The sequence below is a fragment of the Trachypithecus francoisi genome, unplaced genomic scaffold (genome assembly GCF_009764315.1).
Source record: "Trachypithecus francoisi isolate TF-2019V2 unplaced genomic scaffold, Tfra_2.0 Lachesis_group6, whole genome shotgun sequence".
Lineage (NCBI taxonomy): Eukaryota > Metazoa > Chordata > Mammalia > Primates > Cercopithecidae > Trachypithecus > Trachypithecus francoisi.
This window is the reverse complement of record NW_022681471.1, coordinates 100,542,873-100,565,337: the sequence shown is the minus strand read 5'-3', so window position 1 is coordinate 100,565,337 and position 22,465 is coordinate 100,542,873. Positions and strand designations below refer to the sequence as shown.

Genomic DNA, 22,465 nt, shown 5'->3' with positions numbered 1-22,465 from the left:
AATTTGCAAAGTTTTCCATTAGTCTTAAATCTCTACCACATCCCCACCTTACAGTGAGAAACCTTATGGTGTGATAGCAGGAACATTCTAGTAGCCTTCAAAAATCTAGACTCCTGATGTAATTTCAATACATATAATAAGTGTTACTTAAGAGTGACTCTGGTGCCTCAATGATCTTATCTACCTGGACATTCAGAATGAATGGGTGGGATTCCGTAGGCCAGGAAGATCCTTCTTTGAACTTTGGAAAAAAAAGAGTGGCTATTTCTTTGAAAATCTGTTGAATTAGAGAAAGTTTTTGCAAGGAGAGCAGAATTATAAATGCAGTTGGCTCCAGGTATGGCTGAGAGACAGAATCCTACATGGCTCTGAGTTTCTGATTTCTGGGCCAACGTACAATTTGTATTTGTGTGGAAGAAGCACTGAAGCATTCTTTCCAGAGTGGTAATCTGAACCATATGTAGACTGATTAATAGTTATGTCATAATAAAACCTCAATTAGCAGAATTCTAGAGGGACAGCCTTTTGTAAATAAAGAAAAGTTTACTAGGAAACCTCCCTTCTCCCCTCCTCCCCAACTTTTTTCTCTATTTTCTTTCCTTTTGAAAAATTTAATGGTGGGGAAAATCTTTCCTCAATGTACATAAATCTCCTCTGCTGCTTTAGTAAGTACAGTCTACTGAACATAAGTGAGTCTGTCTTTGAACTTATTGTATCTTTCAGGGTGTCTATTTTGCAGACTAGTCATCATATTTTTATAGAAGTTAATATATGAGCTCAGGCTGAAAATAAACTGGAAATTTTCTGAGAGTGGCAGCTAATACCCATTTATTTTCTTTTCACTTAAAAAACATCTATCAAGGCCAAGAGCAGTGGTTCACGCCTGTAATCCCAGCACTTTGGGAGGCTGAGGCGGGCAGATCACTTGAAGTCAGGAGTTCGAGACCAGCCTGGTCAACATGGTGAAACCCTGTCTCTAGTAAAAATACAAACACTAGCTGAGCATGGTGGTGCATACTTGTAATCCCAGCTACTCAGGGGGCTGAGGCACGAGAATCTCTTGGACTCAGGAGATGGAGGCTGCAGTAAGCCGGGATCACACCACTGCATTCCAGCCTTGGCATTCCAGTGAGGCCCTGTCTCAAAAAAAAAAAAAAAAAAATATATATATATATATATATATATGTATGTATCAAGAATACGCAGGAAAGTTTTTATTCATTTGTGGACCAGTTTAGATGCATACAGTTGCAAGTAACAATGCAACTCACAGCGGCTTAAATTGAAAGGATATTTATTGTTGACCTAACAAGAATTGTGGAGGTAAGACGTCTAGGTTGATGTTGTAGTCTAGTGAGGTCATCCAAGATCCCAGGTTGTTTTTATCTATCCACTTTACCACCCTCAACTGAAAATCTTTAGTCCTGTGACGTCTTACCTTGTGGTTGCAAAATGGCTGCTCCAGCTTCAGACGTTTATCCTTACACAATAGCCTCCAAAGCTGAAAGGGAGAAAAGAGGGAAAAGTCTTCTCCTTGTGCAGCTTTCTCTTTTATCAGGAAGAAAAATCTTTCCCATAAGCTCCCTCCCCCCACCCCTAAGCAGACTTCGTTTTACTTGCCATTGTCCAATACTGGGTTACACGCTTATCCCTGGAGCAATTCCTGGCAAAGGGGAATTAATTTTTTGACTTAGAGTCATCATGGTTCATCTTTTGGTTAGGGACACATTGCTGCTGAACACAACCTGTGATCTTTTAGTAAGAAGGAAGGGGAGAATGGCTACTGGACAGGCAACCAGCAGCTTCTGCTACACATGGATTCTTCATTTTGCTTCTGTGGGACCCACTCTTGTCATACTTGTTCTCACACTACTGAAGAAGCCATTTGCTGTTTGCCTATCAGTGATCCCAAAGCCAGCTATCTCATTTCTTTGAAACTGTAGGAGCAGAAGGCAGTAAGGTCTAGTGAAAAAAGAATGATAGATTTGAAGGCCAGGCAGACAGGATTTGAATCCCTGATTTACCGCTTACTGGCTGCATAACTTTGGACAAGTAGTTAAAGACCTTAGAGACTTGGTTTCCCTATTGATAAATCTAAAATAGTACCAACTGGCCAATGTTATTGTATAGATTTAATGAGACAGTGCATAGAAATTGCCTAGCATAGTACACATATCAAAGGCACTTAGTGTGTGTTATTTTCTTTCCCATGTGAATTCACTTGCACAGAAATCAGATTGCATTTAGCTTAGTAGATAGACCAATTCGGAAAAAGAGTAAGTTTGACTTTAGCAGGTTTTTTTTCCTTTTTTCCTCCTTACTCATCTATGTTCACATAAAAGTCCCCTCTCTTATCGACAAAAGACTTGTGGGTAGAAAGCAGTGTGCCCTGTGTTAGGGTAGTGTCCAGTTACTAAGAGAAAGCTATAAAACCATGTATTCATTTCTTAATTGGATTTGCTTAAATATCTCTAAAGTTTAGTATAGGAAACAGAATCCTCTCTAGGTATTTTACACAAAAAAACATTTAATGCAGGAAATAAGGTACTCACAAAATTGGAAGGGCTGGAGCAATGGAAGTCAAGAAGTTGCATTAAAGGTCAAATGGCACCATGACTTCAGTCCAGATGCCAGAAACTCCTCTTATCACTCAGGCTAGGAAACTGTTGCTGCCGTGACTATCACCACTGCCAACATCACCATCTTCCCTACCACACAAAACTGATGAGGGGACAGTGGGCAGAGTTGACAACACTCACATCTGCTGAAGCCTATTTTCTGCATGAACAACTGCAGAAAAGAGTTCCTTCCTTTGATTCCTTCCAAATCACCAAAAGTAGACCCTTTCACAACCTAGGGATAAGGGAATCTGGAAAGCGTACTTTTCAACCCAATGCCAGGCTTTCTTCCACCGTACCCATGTGAAAGCCCTCCTTATCTTACTCATCTGTGATTTTCCTGCTGGGCTATCCACCCATGTGCATTCTCTCTTCGCCCCCTTTTTCCCTCTATGCCCTGTTTGGGCTCTGACATCCTGTTCTGGCCTACCATGCCTCCCTATCCTTTCTGGTACAGATGTCTGCCTTGCTCTAAAGGTCTTAGAACTCAACTGTTCAAGAATAGAGGTTTAGGAAAGGGTAAGAGATCTCCTTGCTTTGTTAAAAATTACCATACGTATCTTTGTATTTCCCAACAATTTAGTGTTAGAAGTTTTTGAACTTTGTAAAAAGGGAATCATATATATAGTATATAGTCTTCTGGGACCAACTTTGCTTACAATATTATTTTAGTTTTATTCATCCATATTGTTGTTCTCACAAATGAACTTTGCCATCTTTTAAAATCTTTCTTAATGCATTTTTGCATTTTGGGGGTTATGCTTCATTCTTTATTCATTCAGCAGTCTATAATATTTTCCCATGTTAAGAAACCTCTTCAAAATGAACATTATTATGTTATGAATGGATCATAATATGACCATTTCTTGTAGTTGGATATTTAAGTTAATTCCTATCTTAGAATGTGGTAGATGAAGAAGATAGAAGAAAAAAAGGCTGAGATTTTCCATGTGGCAGACTAGCTGGAAGATGGTTATTTGCTGAAATGGGAAACACTGGGGGATGCACAGATTTGGTGATAAGAAAAGGAATCTGGTTTTGAGCAGGTTGAGTGTGAGTATGGAGATATGCAGGCAACAGTTGAAGATTCTACACTGCCTTTTTAGGAGACAGTTCAAGGCTAGAAACAATGGATTTGTCATCAGTACGTGAGGAATGGTTTGAGGCAAGTATGGGAGTGAGATGGTCCAGAAAATAGTCTGGAGATGTGTAAAGGACCAATACTGGATTCCTGGGAAATACTTATGTCCAAATGGCGGGCTGATCTAGATGTGCTGTCCAGAGAGTCTGTTTAGAAAGGAGGAAGAAAATCGGGAAACTGCCGTCATTTGGAAGTCACTGCAGAAGAGAGCTTCATGAAATGAATGGGTAGTCATTCATAGTAAATGCTGTAAATGCTGTAGACAAGTTAGCCAGAATGACAACTGAGGGCATGTATGTATGTGTGTGTGTATATGTGTGTTGGAGGCTGGGTGGGGGGAGAAGGTTTGCTTCTCATGTATCTGTTTTCTTTTTGTTTGTTTGTTTTTTGTCTTTTTTGTCTTTTTAAATTTTTTTATTATACTTTAAGTTCTAGGGTACATATGCATAACGTGCAGGTTTCTTACATATGTATACTTGTGCCATGTTGGTGTGCTGCATCCATCAACTCATCAGCACCCATCAATTCATCATTTATATCAGGTATAACTCACAATGCAACCCCCCCTTCCCCCCTCCCCCCTCCCCATGATAGGCCCTGATGTGTGATGTTCCCCTTCCCGAGTCCAAGTGATCTCATTGTTCAGTTCCCACCTATGAGTGAGAACATGCGGTGTTTGGTTTTCTGTTCTTGTGATAGTTTGCTAAGAATGATGGTTTCCAGCTGCATCCATGTCCCTACAAAGGACGCAAACTCATCCTTTTTTATGGCTGCATAGTATTCCACGGTGTATATGTTGGAATGATTGAAGGTTCACATGCAGACATGCAGTTCAACTATTTCCTTGGGTAGATTCCTAAAAGTGGAATGACTTGATCAAAGGGTTTGAGCATAGGCTTTTGATTCACGTTGTTAGGTAGCTTTCCTGGTTTTCATGGTTTTTTGTTTTGTTTTGTTTTGTTTTTGAGATAGGTTCTCCCTATGTTATCCAGGCTGTTTTTTGAACTCCTGGGCTCAAGTAATTCTCCCACCTCAGCCTCCCTAGTTTCTGAGATTACAGGCATGAGCCACTGTGCCTGGCTCCAGTGCTCATTTTTTTTTATATGCAATAATGAATAGTTTGTAATTTTGTACACATCTGGGTGTGCAGAGACAGGGTGAGGAAATCTGCAGCAAAGGAGAATACAGAATTGGGCTTTTGTAGTTGTGGGTGTTTTCCTAATGGACACAGTCCAGCCCTCATCTCCTCCCCACTTTCAGTTTCCACACTCTACATCTCTCATCCAGAACACAAGTGGAACAGGGACCATTACTCATTAGCTGCATGGGGATTTGAATAACCTCACAGTGGAGTGGTGGCAGGTAACTACAGCTAAATGCATGACCAAGATAGAGCTAACTCTAGTCATTGAATAGACTGTGAAGTCTGGAGGGAAGTTCTCTGATTTTAAGATTACAGTTTTGAAGTTTGGCACCTGCTACTACTTCAAGGATTAAGGATTTACTGCTCACTGGAATTCAATATTTAATATTCTAAAAACCATTCAGCTCCAACTTGCAAATGAGTTAAATTAAAATAATACACAGACGTTCTCTCTGAGGCCGTTGTTTTTACTGGTAGCAACACTCATTAAGAAATTTTACTGGCTGGGCATGGTGGCTCATGCCTGTAATCCCAGCACTTTGTGAGGCCGAGGCAGGCAGATCATCTGAGGTCGGGAGTTCGAGACCAGCCTGACTAACATGGAGAAGCCTTGTCTCTACTAAAAATGCAAAATTAGCCAGGCATGGTGGCACATGCCTGTAATCCCAGCTACTCAGGAGGCTGAGGCAGGAGAATCGCTTGAACCCAAGAGGCGGAGGTTGCGGTGAGCCGAGATCACGCCATTGCACTCCAGCCTAGCAACAGAGCAAGACTCTGTCTCAAAAAAATAAAAAAAAAATAAAAAAGAAATTTTACTTAAGCCATACCTTCATGAGAAGTTCTAAATAAGCACACAGTCTATTTCAGACCTCAATTCCTACAAATACTGTATACAGAAGCAATTTTGTGTTTCTTTTGTCATTAAGATAAGACTTTTTTTTTTTTTTTTTTTTTTTTGAGATGGAGTCTCGCTCTGTCGCCCGGGCTGGAGTGCAGTGGCCGGATCTCAGCTCACTGTAAGCTCCGCCTCCCGGGTTTAAGCCATTCTCCTGCCTCAGCCTCCTAGCTTTTTTTGTATTTTTTAGTAGAGACAGGGTTTCACCGTGTTAGCCAGATGGTCTCGAACTCCTGACCTCGTGATCCGCCCGTCTCGGCCTCCCAAAGTGCTGGGATTACAGGCTTGAACCACTGCGCCCGGCCAAGATAAGAGATTTGATTTACCTCCTTATCTTCCATTTACATTTATTTCACAAGATGGACCTGTTTTCGGGTACCATAAACACCCAGTTCTACTGAGTTTTCTTTGACTGCTGGGGAAACTGTGGACTGTGTCTGATGCACACATTTTATTGCATCTCCCCTGGCATGAGATTCATATACATTGGCATCTTCTCAGAGTGAAGTTGACTCTCTCTATTTCCCTCTTCCAGAATTTCACTTGGCATATGGTGATTCCAAAACAGTTTGAGGCTCATTTTGATTGGTTTTTGGCAATCTCAGCTCAGCCAGTTTTACTCTGAGAGATTCCCTGTTTGTTCCTTCATGAATGGCCACAGAAGCTTTTGCTCTTGGCTCTGCATTCTAATAGCATCTCCTGCATGGTCTGTGGCAAAGCAATGCTTGAAATATGCGTCCATACTATATGGCTTTTCTTGCTGCAGTTTCTGTTCTTTTTTATTGTAGGATCGGGAGACTCACCACTAGAAGACGATGAAGTCTGGTATTCACACCCTAGATATAAAGGTGAATGCTTTGCTGGTGTGCTAATGAGGACTTGCTGATGCCAGGAGAACTTTCCTTTTTGCCCTGCAGAACAGATTGTAATAAAGTGACCAGACAACACATTTAAGTTCTAATTATCTATCAAGGAAAAAGCATTTAAAAATATATATATATATATACTCCCTTTTTTAAAAAAGGAAATAAAGCAAAATGCGTTGGAAATCTCTGAAATGCTGTCTTTCAGCATCCCAATGGTCATTTTATTCTCATAAGTTTCTTTACTGTCCTCACTTCTGCAAAGGCAGCTGTAGCTGATGAAAGTGAAAATCAAGCCATGAGTTCTGCCTAATTCACACATTACAGCCAGAATCATCCAGAGTAAACCACCCAAGGTCAAATCTGGACCAAGTGCTGATAATGTACTAAGATGAATGGGGAATGAAAAAACTTGATTTTCATAAGCTCATTTCATCGTGCTCTTTCTGAGCCCAGCATGGCTCCTGAAACGATATGTTAAAGTATGTTGCTCAAATGAAACTTAACTTAATGATAAAGAACTCCATCTCTACATATTCGCAGCAATCCACTCCCCAGCAGGTATAAAAAGCCTAAACAAGAACCTTCTATGCAGATTCAGGTAAGTAGGTCCACAAATATTTCTACTGGTGAAACATTTCTCTGAAGTTTAGGGAAACCTGGGAAAAATGAAGGTAAATTTAGAGATGCGTTCGCTCTGAATCGAGTTCCTCTTACAGTGGAGGAAGAATTTGAAAAAAAAAAAAAAGGTTAACAAAGTTCCACTGTGGCATTTTGCCCTGGAAATTTGTCCTAATTCCTGGGATGAGGACGTGGCCCTTGTTTGTTGTGATATGTCTCAGATACGGGAGAATCAGGGTAGGACTGGACAGCTTTTGGCTGGAGATGTCCTTCAGTTGTTTTCTATACGAGTCAACAATATTTCCAATATAATGACTGGTGCCTGGTGCTTTTGTCCAGGTGTGCTTCCCACCACCTACCACATTTGTTTGTGACATCTGAATGCAAATACTCATTCTTACCTGTAGTTTCTATCTTCATAGCCTCAGAAATTAACCAATCAAGCAAAGCACCAATATGTTAATCAGATGTTTGTGGTAAAGAAATGTTCTAGGCCGGGCGCGGTGGCTCAAGCCTGTAATCCCAGCACTTTGGGAGGCCGAGACGGGCGGATCACGAGGTCAGGAGATCGAGACCATCCTGGCTAACACGGTGAAACCCCGTCTCTACTAAAAATACAAAAACTAGCCGGGCGAGGTGGCGGGCGCCTGTAGTCCCAGCTACTCGGGAGGCTGAGGCAGGAGAATGGCGTAAACCCGGGAGGCGGAGCTTGCAGTGAGCTGAGATCCGGCCACTGCGCTCCAGCCTGGGCGACAGAGCGAGACTCCGTCTCAAAAAAAAAAAAAAAAAAAAAGAAATGTTCTAATTCACAAAACTTCTCAACTATTTATGGGTTTAGATTTTTTTTTCTTTGAGTCCCTTGTTGAAAAATCTTCCTAAAACACATGCATGCACAGATGACCCTTCACATCTACAGCAGGGGTGGCCTAGTACCCTCAGGTCATTGTTTTTCCTGTCCATCCTCACCTCACAGCATTGCAAATATGACAGGTAGACCAGATGGCCAAAATGTGTGCTTGCTCTAGAACTTACCCTGAATGTTTAAGAATAAATTTTATTGGGGCATTGTTTCTATTGACAGTTAAATTGCTTACTGGTAGCAATCGTTTGAATATGTATAAGTATATCGAAACATCATGTTGTACACTTTATACAATAAAATTTAAGTTTTATTTATTGTTGTTATTATTTTTTGAGATGGAGTCTCACCCTGTCACCCAGGCTGTAGTGCAGTGGTGCGACCTCGGCTCACTGTAACCTCCACCTCCCAGGTTCAAGCGATTCTCCTATCTCAGCCTCCCGAGTAGCTAGGACCTACAGGCACATGCCACCACGCCCAGCTAATTTTGTATTTTTAGTAGAGACGGGGGTTTCACTATGTTGGCCAGGCTGGTCTCGAACTCCTAACCTCAGGTGATCCACCCACCTTGGCTTCCCAAAGTGCTGGGATTATAGGCGTGAGCCACCGCACCTGGCCAAGTTTTTTTAATTTTAAAAGCTAGAGGCAAGCCATTATTAACTGAGGGTTTAGTTTTAGATCCTGAGGCCCCTGCACAGTGTCCAGCACAAAGTGTTTTTGAATTAAAATAGGAAAGAAAATTAAATGTAACCAACATTTACGACGCTCCTGGTATGTGGCAATCATGGCTTTTGATTATTTTGCTTGGAATACCATCATATATTCGTACTGATTGAGTGAATTTGTGATGTATGTATAAGCAGGTCATATATATACATACAGTAGTTCCCCCTTATCTGCGGTTTCACTTTCCAAGGTTCCACTTACCTTCAGTCAACCTCAGCCCAAAAATATTCGATATTTTGAGAGAGAGAGAGTACATTCACATAACTTTCATTACAGAATATTGTTATAATTGTTCTATATTATTATTAGTTGTTGTTAATCTTTTGCCATGTCTAATTTATAAATTAAACTTCATCATAGGTATGTTTGTATAAGAAAAAAAACAGTATATATAGCGTTGAGTACTATCCAAGGCTTCAGGTATCCAATATCCCCCGTGGGCAAAGGGGGAGTACTGTATATCACAAATATGTGTAGTACATACAGATTATATCTGTAAACCCTTAGAGGAAGGAAACTTTATTCGAGGAATTCTTTAGGCCTTGTGTGAGCTCCTGCAAGTTTATATCCACATGGTCAAATTTAATCAGCTCTAGTTAAGCCTTCAGGACATCACTTTTACCTAGAAAGTCCAGGGAAGATTACTTGAGTCTTGAGTTTAGGACTCACTTGCAGCTGTCTGCAAAACATTATATGATGAAAGTATTAGCCAGGCCAGGCACGGTGGTGCGTGCCTGTAGTTCCAGCTACTTGGGAAGCTGAGACAGGAGGATCACTTGAGCCTAGGAGGCCAAGACTGCAGTGAGCAATGATCATGCCACTACACTCCAGTCTGGGTGACAGAGTGAGACCCTGTTTCTAAAAAAGAAAAAAAGAAGAGAAAGTATTAGCCGAAGGAAATGTGAAGGCAAAAGTAAAACAGTGGTCTATGCATAAGACGTGGCCAGAACTGTTGGTTTTTGTAACTGAGAGGCAGTTGGAGGCATATCCTCAGAAGAGAATTCCTGGAAAAATAAAACAGGGTCTGTCCTCCTTCCTGGCCACATGATGGCGGTCTTACCTCACTCACTGACAGCTCAGGTGCTGGGTGGAGTGATGAGCCACGCAGCTGCAGGGGAGTGGCTCCTATTCATGGCTTTGAGAGCCTGGCAGACTTTAGTGAACTCCTCACTGTTCCCCATCGACTGTGGGACATTGGGGTAGTGGCTACTGCAGGAACTTATCCACCAGGGAGTTAGTGTTGCCCTTATATTTTGTGGATCTCAAAGATAACATTTCAAAAGCACAGCAGGGAAATTCTGATTTATTCATTTCATCCTAGCTGTGCTTTGGGCAACTATGAGACCAAAATCAAAACACGTGCAACTTTGTCATCTGGGGAGGGTGTCACCCTGTTACCTGAATGGGGCATAACTGGGGACACTTCCCTATGGAGAGCAATTGTTCTTTGACTTTAGGCCAAATTTATATATTATTGCAAAAATCTGGAAATTGTAGCATCATTTAGATTAATGCCAGTATTACAACATTTTAGAGAGAATGTGCATACAGCTTAGAAGAAATGCAAATTAACCAATTATTGAATCCCCGCCACTATGTATGACATCAATTGCTCTCAAAAGAATTATTTATCTAAAAAACAAAAATAAAAATTCTTGTGTATCTAGTTAAGGGAAATACTAAAAAAGAACAAGCATTTATTGAACATACACTGTGTGCTAGGCACCGGGCTAGCTGCTTGATATGCAATTTTTATTTAGTCCTTATAACAGCACTATGGCATAAGTATAGTTATTGATTCAGAGAGGTTAGCTAACTTGTCTAAGATCACACAGTTAGTTATAGAGGAACTCAGATTCATGTTCAGATATATCCGACACTTAGTCCCATGATTATAACCTCCCTACCTGGAGACACCTAAGAAAACATGGGGCACTAATTGAAGGTCCACAATTTTGAATGTAGCCAGCCTGGGACAGTGAGAGTAAGGGGACACATTTTCTGAAAGTGTCATTTCGTATTTATCTCTTTTGTTTCTGCTACTTGTATTTATCTCCTCTTTTGTTTCTGCTACTTGTAGATACCCCGTGGTGCTCCCCCATCAAGGTGAAGTATGGGGATGTGTACTGCAGGGCCCCTCAAGGAGGATACTACAAAACAGCCCTGGGAACCAGGTGTGACATTCGCTGCCAGAAGGGCTACGAGCTGCATGGCTCTTCGCTACTGATCTGCCAGTCAAACAAACGATGGTCTGACAAAGTCATCTGCAAACGTGAGTAGGCCAGCTCTGTGTTGGGTCCTCAGAGATGACCAGAGCCAACGTTCTTTTGCTCCAAGATTGAGGATTTTCACTGAACATTGATGAGGAAAATTCTCTTTATGAGCAGGGGGACAACAGGGGGGTTCTAAAGATGTGGTGGAAGTGAGATGGCTCCTCTCAGAGAGAATGATATGATCAGCTGTTTGAGAAAAGGGGAGAGAAGATCATTGTTCAGAAAATGAGTTACTTTTGTTCAGTTAGTGATGGATCCTGAAGAGGTATTGGGGATTTAGAAACAAATAAGACACACATGGGTCCTGCCATGAAGAGGCTCTAGCAAGGCAGAGGTGTCAACTGAGAGATAAGTACAAGAAGGAGCCGGGCGCGGTAACTCAAACCTGTAATTCCAGCACTTTGGGAGGCCGAGACGGGCGGATCACGAGGTCAGGAGATCGAAACCATCCTGGCTAACATGGTGAAACCCTGTCTCTACTAAAAAATACAAAAAACTAGCTGGGCGAGGTGGCGGGCGCCTGTAGTCCCAGCTACTGGGGAGGCTGAGGCAGGAGAATGGTGTGAACCCGGGAGGCGGAGCTTGCAGTGAGCTGAGATCCGGTCAATGCACTCCAGCCTGGGCGACAGCAAGACTCCGTCTCAAAAAAAAAAAAAAAAAAGTACAAGAAGGGTACTAAGTCAGTAGCAGATTAAAGAAGTGCTCTCCGGCCGGGCGTGGTGACTCATGCCTGTAATCCCAGCACTTTGGGAGGCTGAGGCGGTGGGTTGCCTGAGTTCAGGAGTTCGAGACCAGCCTGAGCAACACGGTGAAACTCTGTCTCTACTAAAATACATAAAATTAGCCGGGTGTAGCGGCATGGACCTATAATCCCAGCTACTCAGGAGGCTGAGAAAGGAGAATTGCTAGAACCCGAGAGGCGGAGGTTGTAGCGAGCCAAGATGGCGCCACTGCACTCCAACCTGGGTGACAGAGGGAGACTCCGTCTCTAAAAAAAAAAAAAAAAAAAAGAAGTGTTCTTCAAGGAGTGGGGCTTAGGGAGGCAGGAAAGAGTCACAGAAGAAGTGATGCTTATTATGAAAGTGAGTGTGCCTCAGGGGAGAAGATTAGAGGAGCAGCGTTTCAGGGGCTGGCTTTTAGCTTCATGACAAGTCATACCTCATTTGGAAAACTGCAAGTGGTACAGCATTGTTGAAGCACACTTTAGACGTCTTTGGTATTCAAAACAGCCACCACTTTTTGAGCACTTACGGTTTGCCAACAATTTCACATACATTTGATTTTTACAGTAACAGTATCAATATGGGTGTCATTATGTTACTTCATTGTCGGGGAAACCGAGGTTTCAAGGCTGCAGCCATGTCATCAAGACTATGCAGACTCTGCAACTGGGTGACTATAGTGGACAATCCGCTCTACCCAGATCTCCTCAATGCCTTTCCTAGTTGTGTGTATCCAGTACCCAGCTTCTGAGTACTTGGCTCTTAAAGACTTGCAACTTCAACCTATTCAGAAGACTGCTCCTTCAGACGACTGCTCCCGCTCTCTCGCTCTCGCTCTCTCTCTCTCTCTGTCTCTCTCACTCTCGTTCTCTTTTCACAAGAGAGAGCATCTCCTGCGAGCAGCCTGTAGCTGCCCAGTGACTGACTGGTAAAGAATTCTGAAAGCCCAGCTTCCTTGCCTGGGGGCAGGGCAGAATGAGCTGTCATTCACACTCCAGAGCTTCCCTGTGGGATCAGGCTGCTGCTGACTTTGCCTGAGATCTCATGTTGCCTGGCTTTCTCCCCTTCCCTGTTCTGCTTTCCTCACCCCCTCACTAGTCCCTGGGAGCACTTTCTTACTAAACCTCATGCACATAAATCTGTATCTCAGAATCAGCTTCTGGAAGCTCAACCTAAGATAGTGGCTTAGCTGGTTGCCAACCCAAGACAGTGTGATATGAACTTTGTCTCTTCTGTGTGACATAAAACCATTGTTGTTTCTTAAATTCCATTTATTTATTTATTTATTTATTAGACAGAGTTTTTGTTCTTGTTGCCCAAGCTGGAGTTCTTTTTTTTTTTTTTTTTTATATTATACTTTAAGTTCTAGGGTACATGCATGACGTTTATATCATGTATAACTCCCAATGCAATCCCTCCCCTCCCCCCCCTCCCCATGATAGGCCCCAGTGTGTGATGTTCCCCTTCCCGAGTCCAAGTGATCTCATTGTTCAGTTCCCACCTATGAGTGAGAACATGCGTTTTGGTTTCTCTTCTTGTGATAGTTTGCTAAGAATGATGGTTCCAGCTGCATCCATGTCCCTACAAAGGAGGATGCAAACTCATCCTTTTTTATGGCTGCATAGTATTCCATGGTGTATATGTGCCACATTTTCTTAATCCAGTCTGTCACAGATGGACATTTGGGTTGATTCCAGTCTTTGCTATTGTGAATAGTGCTGCAATAAACATACGTGTGCATGTGTCTTTGTAGTAGAGTTTTATAATCCTTTGGGTATATACCCAGTAGTGGGATGGCTGGGTCATATGGTACATCTAGTTCTAGATCCTTGAGGAATCGCCATACTGTTTTCCATAATGGTTGAACTAGTTTACAATCCCACCAACAGTGTAAAAGTGTTCCTATTTCTCCACATCCTCTCCAACACCTGTTGTTTCCTGACTTCTTAATGATTGCCATTCTAACTGGTGTGAGATGGTATCATTGTAGTTTTGATTTGCATTTCTCTGATGGCGAGTGATGATGAGCATTTTTTCATGTGTCTGTTGGCTGTATGGATGTCTTCTTTTGAGAAATGTCTGTTCATATCCTTTCCCCACTTTTTGATGGGGTTGTTTGTTTTTTTCTTGTATATTTGTTTGAGTTCTTTGTAGATTCTGGATATTAGCCCTTTGTCAGATGAGTAGGTTGCAAAAATTTTCCCATTCTGTAGGTTGCCTGTTCACTCTGATGGTAGTTTCTTTAGCTGTGCAAAAGCTCTTTAGTTTAATTAGATCCCATGTGTCAATTTTTGCTTTTGCTGCCGTTGCTTTTGGTGTTTTAGACATGAAGTCCTTGCCCATGCCTATGTCCTGAATGGTACTACCTAGATTTTCTTCTAGGGTTTTTATGGCATTAGGTCTAACATTTAAGTCTCTAATCCATCTTGAATTAATTTTCGTATAAGGTAAGGAAAGGATCCAGTTTCAGCTTTCTACTTATGGCTAGCCAATTTTCCCAGCACCATTTATTAAATAGGGAATCCTTTCCCCATTTCTTGTTTCTGTCAGGTTTGTCAAAGATCAGATGGCTGTAGATGTGTGGTATTATTTCTGAGGACTCTGTTCTGTTCCATTGGTCTATATCTCTGTTGTGGTACCAGTACCATGCTGTTTTGGTTACTGTAGCCTTGTAGTATAGTTTGAAGTCAGGTAGCGTGACGCCTCCAGCTTTGTCCTTTTGACTTAGGATTGTCTTGGCAATGCGGGCTCTCTTTTGGTTCCATATGAACTTTAAAGCAGTTTTTTTCAATTCTGTGAAGAAAGTCATTGGTAGCTTGATGGGGATGGCATTGAATCTATAAATAACCTTGGGCAGTATGGCCATTTTCACGATATTGATTCTTCCTATCCATGAGCATGGTATGTTCTTCCATTTGTTTGTGTCCTCTTTGATTTCACTGAGCAGTGGTTTGTAGTTCTCCTTGAAGAGGTCCTTTACATCCCTTGTAAGCTGGATTCCTAGGTATTTTATTCTCTTTGAAGCAATGTGTGAATGGAAGTTCATTCCTGATTTGGCTCTCTGCTTGTCTGTTACTGGTGTATAAGAATGCTTGTGATTTTTGCACATTAATTTTGTATCCTGAGACTTTGCTGAAGTTGCTTATCAGCTTAAGGAGATTTTGGGCTGAGACAATGGGGTTTTCTAAATATACAATCATGTCATCTGCAAACAGGGACAATTTGACTTCTTCTTTTCCTAACTGGATACCCTTGATTTCTTTCTCTTGCCTGATTGCCCTAGCCAGAACTTCCACACTATGTTGAATAGGAGTGGTGAGAGAGGGCATCCCTGTCTTGTGCCAGTTTTCAAAGGGAATTTTTCCAGTTTTTGCCCATTCAGTATGATATTAGCTGTGGGTTTGTCATAAATAGCTCTTATAATTTGAGGTACGTTCCATCAATACCAATTTATTGAGCGTTTTTAGCATAAAGGGCTGTTGAATTTTGTCAAAAGCCTTTTCTGCATCTATTGAGATAATATGTGGTTCTTGTCTTTGGTTCTGTTTATATGCTGGATTACGTTTATTGATTTGCGAATGTTGAACCAGCCTTGCATCCCAGGGATGAAGCCACTTGATCATGGTGGATAAGCTTTTTGATGTGCTGCTGAATCCGGTTTGCCAGTATTTTATTGAGGATTTTTGCATCGATGTTCATCAGGGATATTGGTCTAAAATTCTCTTTTTTGTTGTGTCTCTGCCAGGCTTTGGTATCAGGATGATGTTGGCCTCATAAAAAGTTAGGGAGGATTCCCTCTTTTTCTATTGATTGAATAGTTTCAGAAGGAATGGTACCAGCTCCTCCTTGTACCTCTGGTAGAATTCAGCTGTGAATCCATCTGGTCCTGGACTTTTTTTGTGGGTAGGCTATTAATTGTTGCCTCAATTTCAGAGCCTGCTATTGGTCTATTCAGGGATTCAACTTCTTCCTGGTTTAGTCTTGGGAGAGTGTAAGTGTCCAGGAAATTATCCATTTCTTCTAGATTTTCTAGTTGATTTGCGTAGAGGCATTTATAGTATTCTCTGATGGTTGTTTGTATTTCTGTGGGGTCGGTGGTGATATCCCCTTTATCATTTTTATTGCGTCTATTTGATTCTTCTCTCTTTTCTTCTTTATTAGTCTAGCTAGCGGTCTGTCAATTTTGTTGATCTTTTCAAAAAACCAACTCCTGGATTCATGATTTTTTTGAGGGTTTTTTGTGTCTCTATCTCCTTCAGTTCTGCTCTGATCTTAGTTATTTCTTGCCTTCTGCTAGCTTTTGAATGTGTTTGCTCTTGCCTCTCTAGTTCTTTTAATTGTGATGTTAGAGTGTCAATTTTAGATCTCTCCTGCTTTCTCTTGTGGGCATTTAGTGCTATAAATTTCCCTCTACACACTGCTTTAATGTGTCCCAGAGATTCTGGTATGTTGTATCTTTGTTCTCATTGGTTTCAAAGAACATCTTGATTCTGCTTTCATTTCGTTATGTACCCAGTAGTCATTCAGGAGCAGGTTGTTCAGTTTCCATGTAGTTGAGCGGTTTTGATTGAGTTTCTTAGTCCTGAGTTCTAGTTTGATTGCACTGTGGTCTGAGAGACAGTTTGTTATAATTTCAGTTCTTGTACATTTGCTGAGGAGTGCTTTACTTCCAATTATGTGGTCAATTTTGGAATAAGTGCGATGTGGTGCTGAGAAGAATGTATATTCTGTTGATTTGGGGTGGAGAGTTCTATAGATGTCTATTAGGTCCGCTTGGTGCAGAGATGAGTTCAATTCCTGGATATCCTTGTTAACTTTCTGTCTCGTTGATCTGTCTAATGTTGACAGTGGAGTGTTGAAGTCTCCCATTATTATTGTATGGGAGTCTAAGTCTCTTTGTAGGTCTCTAAGGACTTGCTTTATGAATCTGGGTGCTCCTGTATTGGGTGCATATATATTTAGGAGAGTTAGCTCTTCCTGTTGAATTGATCCCTTTACCATATGTAATGGCCTTCTTTGTCTCTTTTGATCTTTGATGGTTTAAAGTCTGTTTTATCAGAGACTAGAATTGCAACCCCTGCTTTTTTTTGTTCTCCATTTGCTTGGTAGATCTTCCTCCATCCTTTATTTTGAGCCTATGTATGTCTCTGCATGTGAGATGGGTCTCCTGAATACAGCAGACTGATGGGTCTTGACTCTTTATCCAGTTTGCCAGTCTGTGTCTTTTAATTGGAGCATTTAGTCCATTGACATTTAAGGTTAATATTGTTATGTGTGAACTTGATCCTGTCATTATGATATTAACTGGTTATTTTGCTCGTTAGTTGATGCAGTTTCTTCCTAGCCTCGATGGTCTTTACATTTTGGCATGTTTTTGCAATGGCTGGTACCGGTTGTTCCTTTCCATGTTTAGGGCTTCCTTCAGGGTCTCTTGTAAGGCAGCCTGGTGGTGACAAAATCTCTAAGCATTTGCTTATCTGTAAAGGATTTTATTTCTCCTTCACTGATGAAGCTTAGTTTGGCTGGATATGAAATTCTGGGTAAAATTCTTTTCTTTAGAACGTTGAATATTGGCCCCCACTCTCTTCTGGCTTGTAGAGTTTCTGCCGAGAGATCTGCTGTTAGTCTGATGGGCTTCCCTTTGTGGGTAACCCGACCTTTCTCTCTGGCTGCCCTTAAGATTTTTTCCTTCATTTCAACTTGGTGAATCTGGCAATTATGTGTCTTGGAGTTGCTCTTCTGGAGGAGTATCTTTGTGGCGTTCTCTGTATTTCCTGAATTTGAATGTTGGCCTGCCCTACTAGGTTGGGGAAGTTCTCCTGGATGATATCCTGAAGAGTGTTTTCCAACTTGGTTCCATTTTCCCCCTCACTTCAGGCACCCCAATCAGACGTAGATTTGGTCTTTTTACATAATCCCATACTCTTGCAGGCTTTGTTCATTTCTTTTTCTTCTTTTTCTTTTGGTTTCTCTTCTCGCTTCATTTCATTCATTTGATCCTCAATCGCTGATACTCTTTCCTCCAGTTGATCGAGTCGGTTACCGAAGCTTGTGCATTTGTCACGTATTTCTCGTGTCATGGTTTTCATCTCTGTCATTTCGTTTATGATCTTCTCTGCATTATTAGTCTAGCTGTCAATTCTTCCACTTTTTTTTCAAGATTTTTAGTTTCTTTGCGCTGGGTACGTAATTCCTCCTTTAGCTCTGAGAGGTTTGATGGACTGAAGCCTTCTTCTCTCATCTCGTCAAAGTCATTCTCTGACCAGCTTTGATCCGTTGCTGGCGATGGGCTGCGCTCCTTTGCAGGGGGAGATGCGCTCTTATTTTTTGAATTTCCAGCTTTTCTGCCCTGCTTCTTCCCCATCTTTGTGGTTTTATCTGTCTCTGGACTTTGATGATGGTGACGTACTGATGGGGTTTTGGTATAGGTGTCCTTCCTGTTTGATAGTTTTCCGTCTGACAGTCAGAAGGACTGTCTGTTGGTCTGTTAGAGATTGCTTGAGGTCCACTCCAGACCCTGTTTGCCTGGGTATCAGCAGCAGAGGTTGCCGAAGATAGAATATTGCTGAACAGCGAGTGTACCTGTCTGATTCTTTCTTTGGAAGTTTCCTCTCAGGGGGGACGCCACCCTGTGAGGTGTGGGGTATCAGACTGCCCCTAGTGGGGGATGTCTCCCAGCTAGGCTACTCAGGGGTCAGGGACCCACCTGAGCAGGCAGTCTGTCCGTTCTCAGATCTCAACCTCCGCGTTAGGAGATCCACGGCTCTCCCCAAAGCTGTCAGACAGAGTCGTTCGGGTCTGCGCGGCCCCGCTCTTTCCCCTAATGGCTGCAGCTGTGCGCTGTCCGCAGAGGTGGAGTCTACAGAGACAGGCAGGCTTCCTTGAGCTGCTGTGAGCTCCACCCAGTTCGAGCTTCCCAGCGGCTTTGTTTACCTACTTAAGCTCAGCAATGGCGGGCGCCCCTCCCCCCCCTCGCTGCTGCCTTGCGGATAGATCGCCGCAGACGGCTGTGTTAGCAGTGAGGGAGGCTCCCTGGGCGTGGGACCCTCCCGGCCAGGTGTGGGATATATTCTCCTGGTGTGCCTGTTTCCTTTAAGCGCAGTATTGGGGTGGGAGTTACCCGATTTTCCAGGTGGTGTGTGTCTCAGTTCCCCTGGCTAGGAAAAGGGATTTCCTTCCCCCTTGCGCTTCCAGGTGAGGCGATGCCTCGCCCTGCTTCAGCTCACGCTGGTCAGGCTGCAGCAGCTGACCCGCACCGATTGTCCGGCACTCCCTAGAGAGATGACCCCAGTACCTCAGTTGAAAATGCAGAAATCACCGGTCTCTGTGTCGCTCGCGCTGGGAGTTGGAGACTGGAGCTGTTCCTATTCGGCCATCTTGCTCCGCCCCCCCCCCAGCTGGAGTTCTATGGCGTAATCTCGGCACGCCGCAACCTTCGCCTCCTAGGTCCAAGCCATCCTCCTGCCTCAGCCTCCCGGGTAGCTGGGATTACAGGCACGCACCACCATGCCTGGCTAATTTTGTACTTTTAGTAGAGATGGGGTTTCTCCATGTTGGTCAGGCTGGTCTCGAACTCCCGAACTCAGGTGATCCACCTGCCTCGTCCTCCCAAAGTGCTGGGATTACAGGTGTGAGCCACTGTGCCCAGCCTTGTTATATTTAAATTAACTTTTCACCCCATGCTTTCAGTTTCTAGACTCTGAAACGAAACTCTATAGACAAAAACTAAGAAATGCTGAATATCTGATTTTTCTCATTTTCAGAAAAGCGATGTCCTACCCTTGCCATGCCAGCAAATGGAGGGTTTAAGTGTGTAGATGGTGCCTACTTTAACTCCCGGTGTGAGTATTACTGTTCACCAGGATACACGTTGAAAGGGGAGCGGACCGTTACATGTATGGACAACAAGGCCTGGAGCGGTCGGCCAGCCTCCTGTGTGGGTAAGAAAATGCCACAGCCCTCAAGAGGCACTTGCTTTGGGAGGAGCAGGGGGGTGTTCGTATCATGGATTGTAAAGGGAGCATCACTATTCTCCTGTAAGGCCTAAGCATGCAACTTTGCTTTCAGTAGCATCACTGGTTCTCTGGCTCAGCCCTAGATCTAACCTCAGTGTTTATCCTGGAGCTGACTTCATAGCGGATGGTTTCCATCTGACTTTTGTCTTTTTCTTGGTTTGCTATTGAGGCAACTACAGGCTGGCAGAGATGTGGCATACACCTGCCGATTTTAGTTCAGGGGCCTGAGCAAAGTTATTGACACTATAGGGACAGTCCAGTAGAGAACATCTATGTGTCTTTCAGCCCCAGTGTACTTCCTTTGTCATTGACTCCGGTGGTCAGTAAGCACTCAATTTGTTCAGCTGGAAGGGATTTGGATATTTTGCCTCTGGGTTTGTTGGGCAGTGAGTGGTTCCCATGGTGTGGTCCTGGGAGCAGAAGCAGCAGTAGCATCCCCTGGGAACTATTTAGAAATGCAAATTTTCACCAACCCACCCCTACCACCTGCTGAGTCAGAAACTTTAGGGGTCAGACCCAGCACTTTGTTTCTTAATGAGCATTCCAGGGATTGTGAAGCACTCAAATAAAGAGCCACTGACCTAAGGCACTGCTTCTCAAACTTTACTGTGCAGCGAAGTCCTCTAGGGACCTTGGGAAAAATGCAGATTTAAATTCAGCAGGTCTGGGGTAGGGCCTAGGATTCTGCTAAACGATGCTTTAGGGCAAAGTTTCTGAACCGCAGCATGATGGACATTGGGGGCCAAATTATTCTTCGTTGTAGAGCCCTGTTTGTTTGTTTGCAGGATGTTTAGCAGAATCCTTGGATTTTATTCAGTAACTGCCAGTAACACGACCCACAGGGGGCACCTCACAGATGTTGCTTTCAGTGTCCTCCCTGTGATTTGGTATGTGCATAGCTCTTCAAAACAAACAAAAAAGAAAATTGAATCTACTCCCGCATATTGGAAGGGGCAGAGGTGATGGTGGGAGGAGAGAAGCTCTAAAATCTTTCTGCTAAGCAAGCTTTGGCAGAGTACTCTAGGGATCATACTGTTGAAATTTCCAGATTGTGTGCAACAATGGAAAGAAAATGCTGATTGTTCTAAAAAAGCAACAGCATGTCTTAAGCTGGACCAGATGGGCCTGGAACCTTCCCAGAGGGAGAGAGAATGAACCCCGAATTCAGGAGATTCATATTACAGTTTGTCAGGACAAGGTTCAGGCATATTTGGGAGAAGGAGGATTATACATGCAATTAGGTAGGAGTGACAAAAAGGGGTAGAGCGATCCACAAGAGAGCCTAGAGCTCCCAGGAAAACAGAGAGAATGGGCAAAGCAAGCAGGCAATTCTTTCTTTGATTTTCATGACAAACAAGCTGAGGTTTGTCCCCAGTGAATTTTATTCTAGGGATATCATTTATTTTTTTGGCTTTAATATATTAAAATAGTTTAATAAATTTGTTTTTGTGTTGGCAGGGGTAGGGGGTCCTTGAGTGTAACTCAGAACTTCAACCTATTTTAGGAGCTGACACATAGTGGCTAAGTAGTTCCCAGATTTCCACACAGCCTTCAACACTCTTGGCCAGAGCTATGCTGAGTGGTGAGAAAGTTGTCCCAGTTCTCTTCTAGACTGCAAGGGAAGAGAGAAGACTGGGCTTACTTTTGACTCTGAGGTGGTCAGTTCTGTGGTCTGGCTAATTTGAAGGTGCCACAAGTTAAAATTAATTCTCTTACACAGACCATACTCTGGCAATGGGCTGAAATTCATGGTTATTTCAGAAACAGATATAGATAAAAATAAGTCAATGTAGGAGGAAAAAAAATACTGCAAATTGCAGGAGGGTAAACTCTTTGAAGAGCCACAACATCTATTGATCTGGAAGAAAATAAACCTTAGAATGTAACCACTATTGTTTTGGGGGGATATTTTTCTTTCCATTTTTAGTTATTTTTGGTTATGTTGGCATTTAGATAGAACAATGGATAGTTGGAATCACAAGTCCTCATGTAGTGACCATATTTTGAGTAGACACATGATCTCTCCTTTAGACCAGCACTTCTTCCTAGGCCAAAACAGGAAGAAAGCAAATTAAAGATACTTTAAAAACCATGGACAATGAAAAACCAGCAAAGGTCTTTTGACATGCAGAGAGTATCCATTTAAAATTGCTTTAACAAAAGACAATGTACAAACTTTCCTTTTTGCCCCGCTGAACGGATTGTAATAAAGTAACCAGACAGCACATTTAAGTTCTAATTCTCTATCAAGGAAAACATATTTTTAAATAAATATATATGCTCCCTTATTTTTTTGTTTTCTACAGAGTAGAATAGGTGGAGATTTATTAACACAAATGAAATTCTGGAATAAAAAATTTCGGAGATGTAATATATGGAAATTGATGGCATACGTTTCTCGTGTCCCAGCTGTCTCACAGCTGGTTTACCCAGTGACCCATAGGAATAGGATCATTGCATTATTGCTGGGCTGCATTGCGTTGTTCAGTTGATGCAAACATCAGTAGGGCTAAGAATAAATGTATCCATGCATTGTTGCAAATGATGTTAAATTGTGCTAAATTCTTCCTGGGTTGACAAGTACACAT

At 42.5% G+C, this 22,465-nt stretch overlaps 1 protein-coding gene across 1 annotated transcript in view; it reads left to right on the top strand.

Moving 5' to 3' along the window:
* The first annotated feature begins 6,501 nt into the window (after positions 1 to 6,501).
* Positions 6,502 to 22,465, top strand: part of SRPX (sushi repeat containing protein X-linked) — a 36,505-nt gene continuing 20,541 nt past the window's right edge. Inside the window, exons 1-3 of the mRNA XM_033201410.1 lie at positions 6,502 to 6,646; positions 10,948 to 11,139; positions 19,626 to 19,802. Of these exons, the coding sequence (XP_033057301.1) occupies positions 6,502 to 6,646; positions 10,948 to 11,139; positions 19,626 to 19,802 (514 nt within the window). The remainder of the gene's footprint in view (positions 6,647 to 10,947; positions 11,140 to 19,625; positions 19,803 to 22,465) is intronic.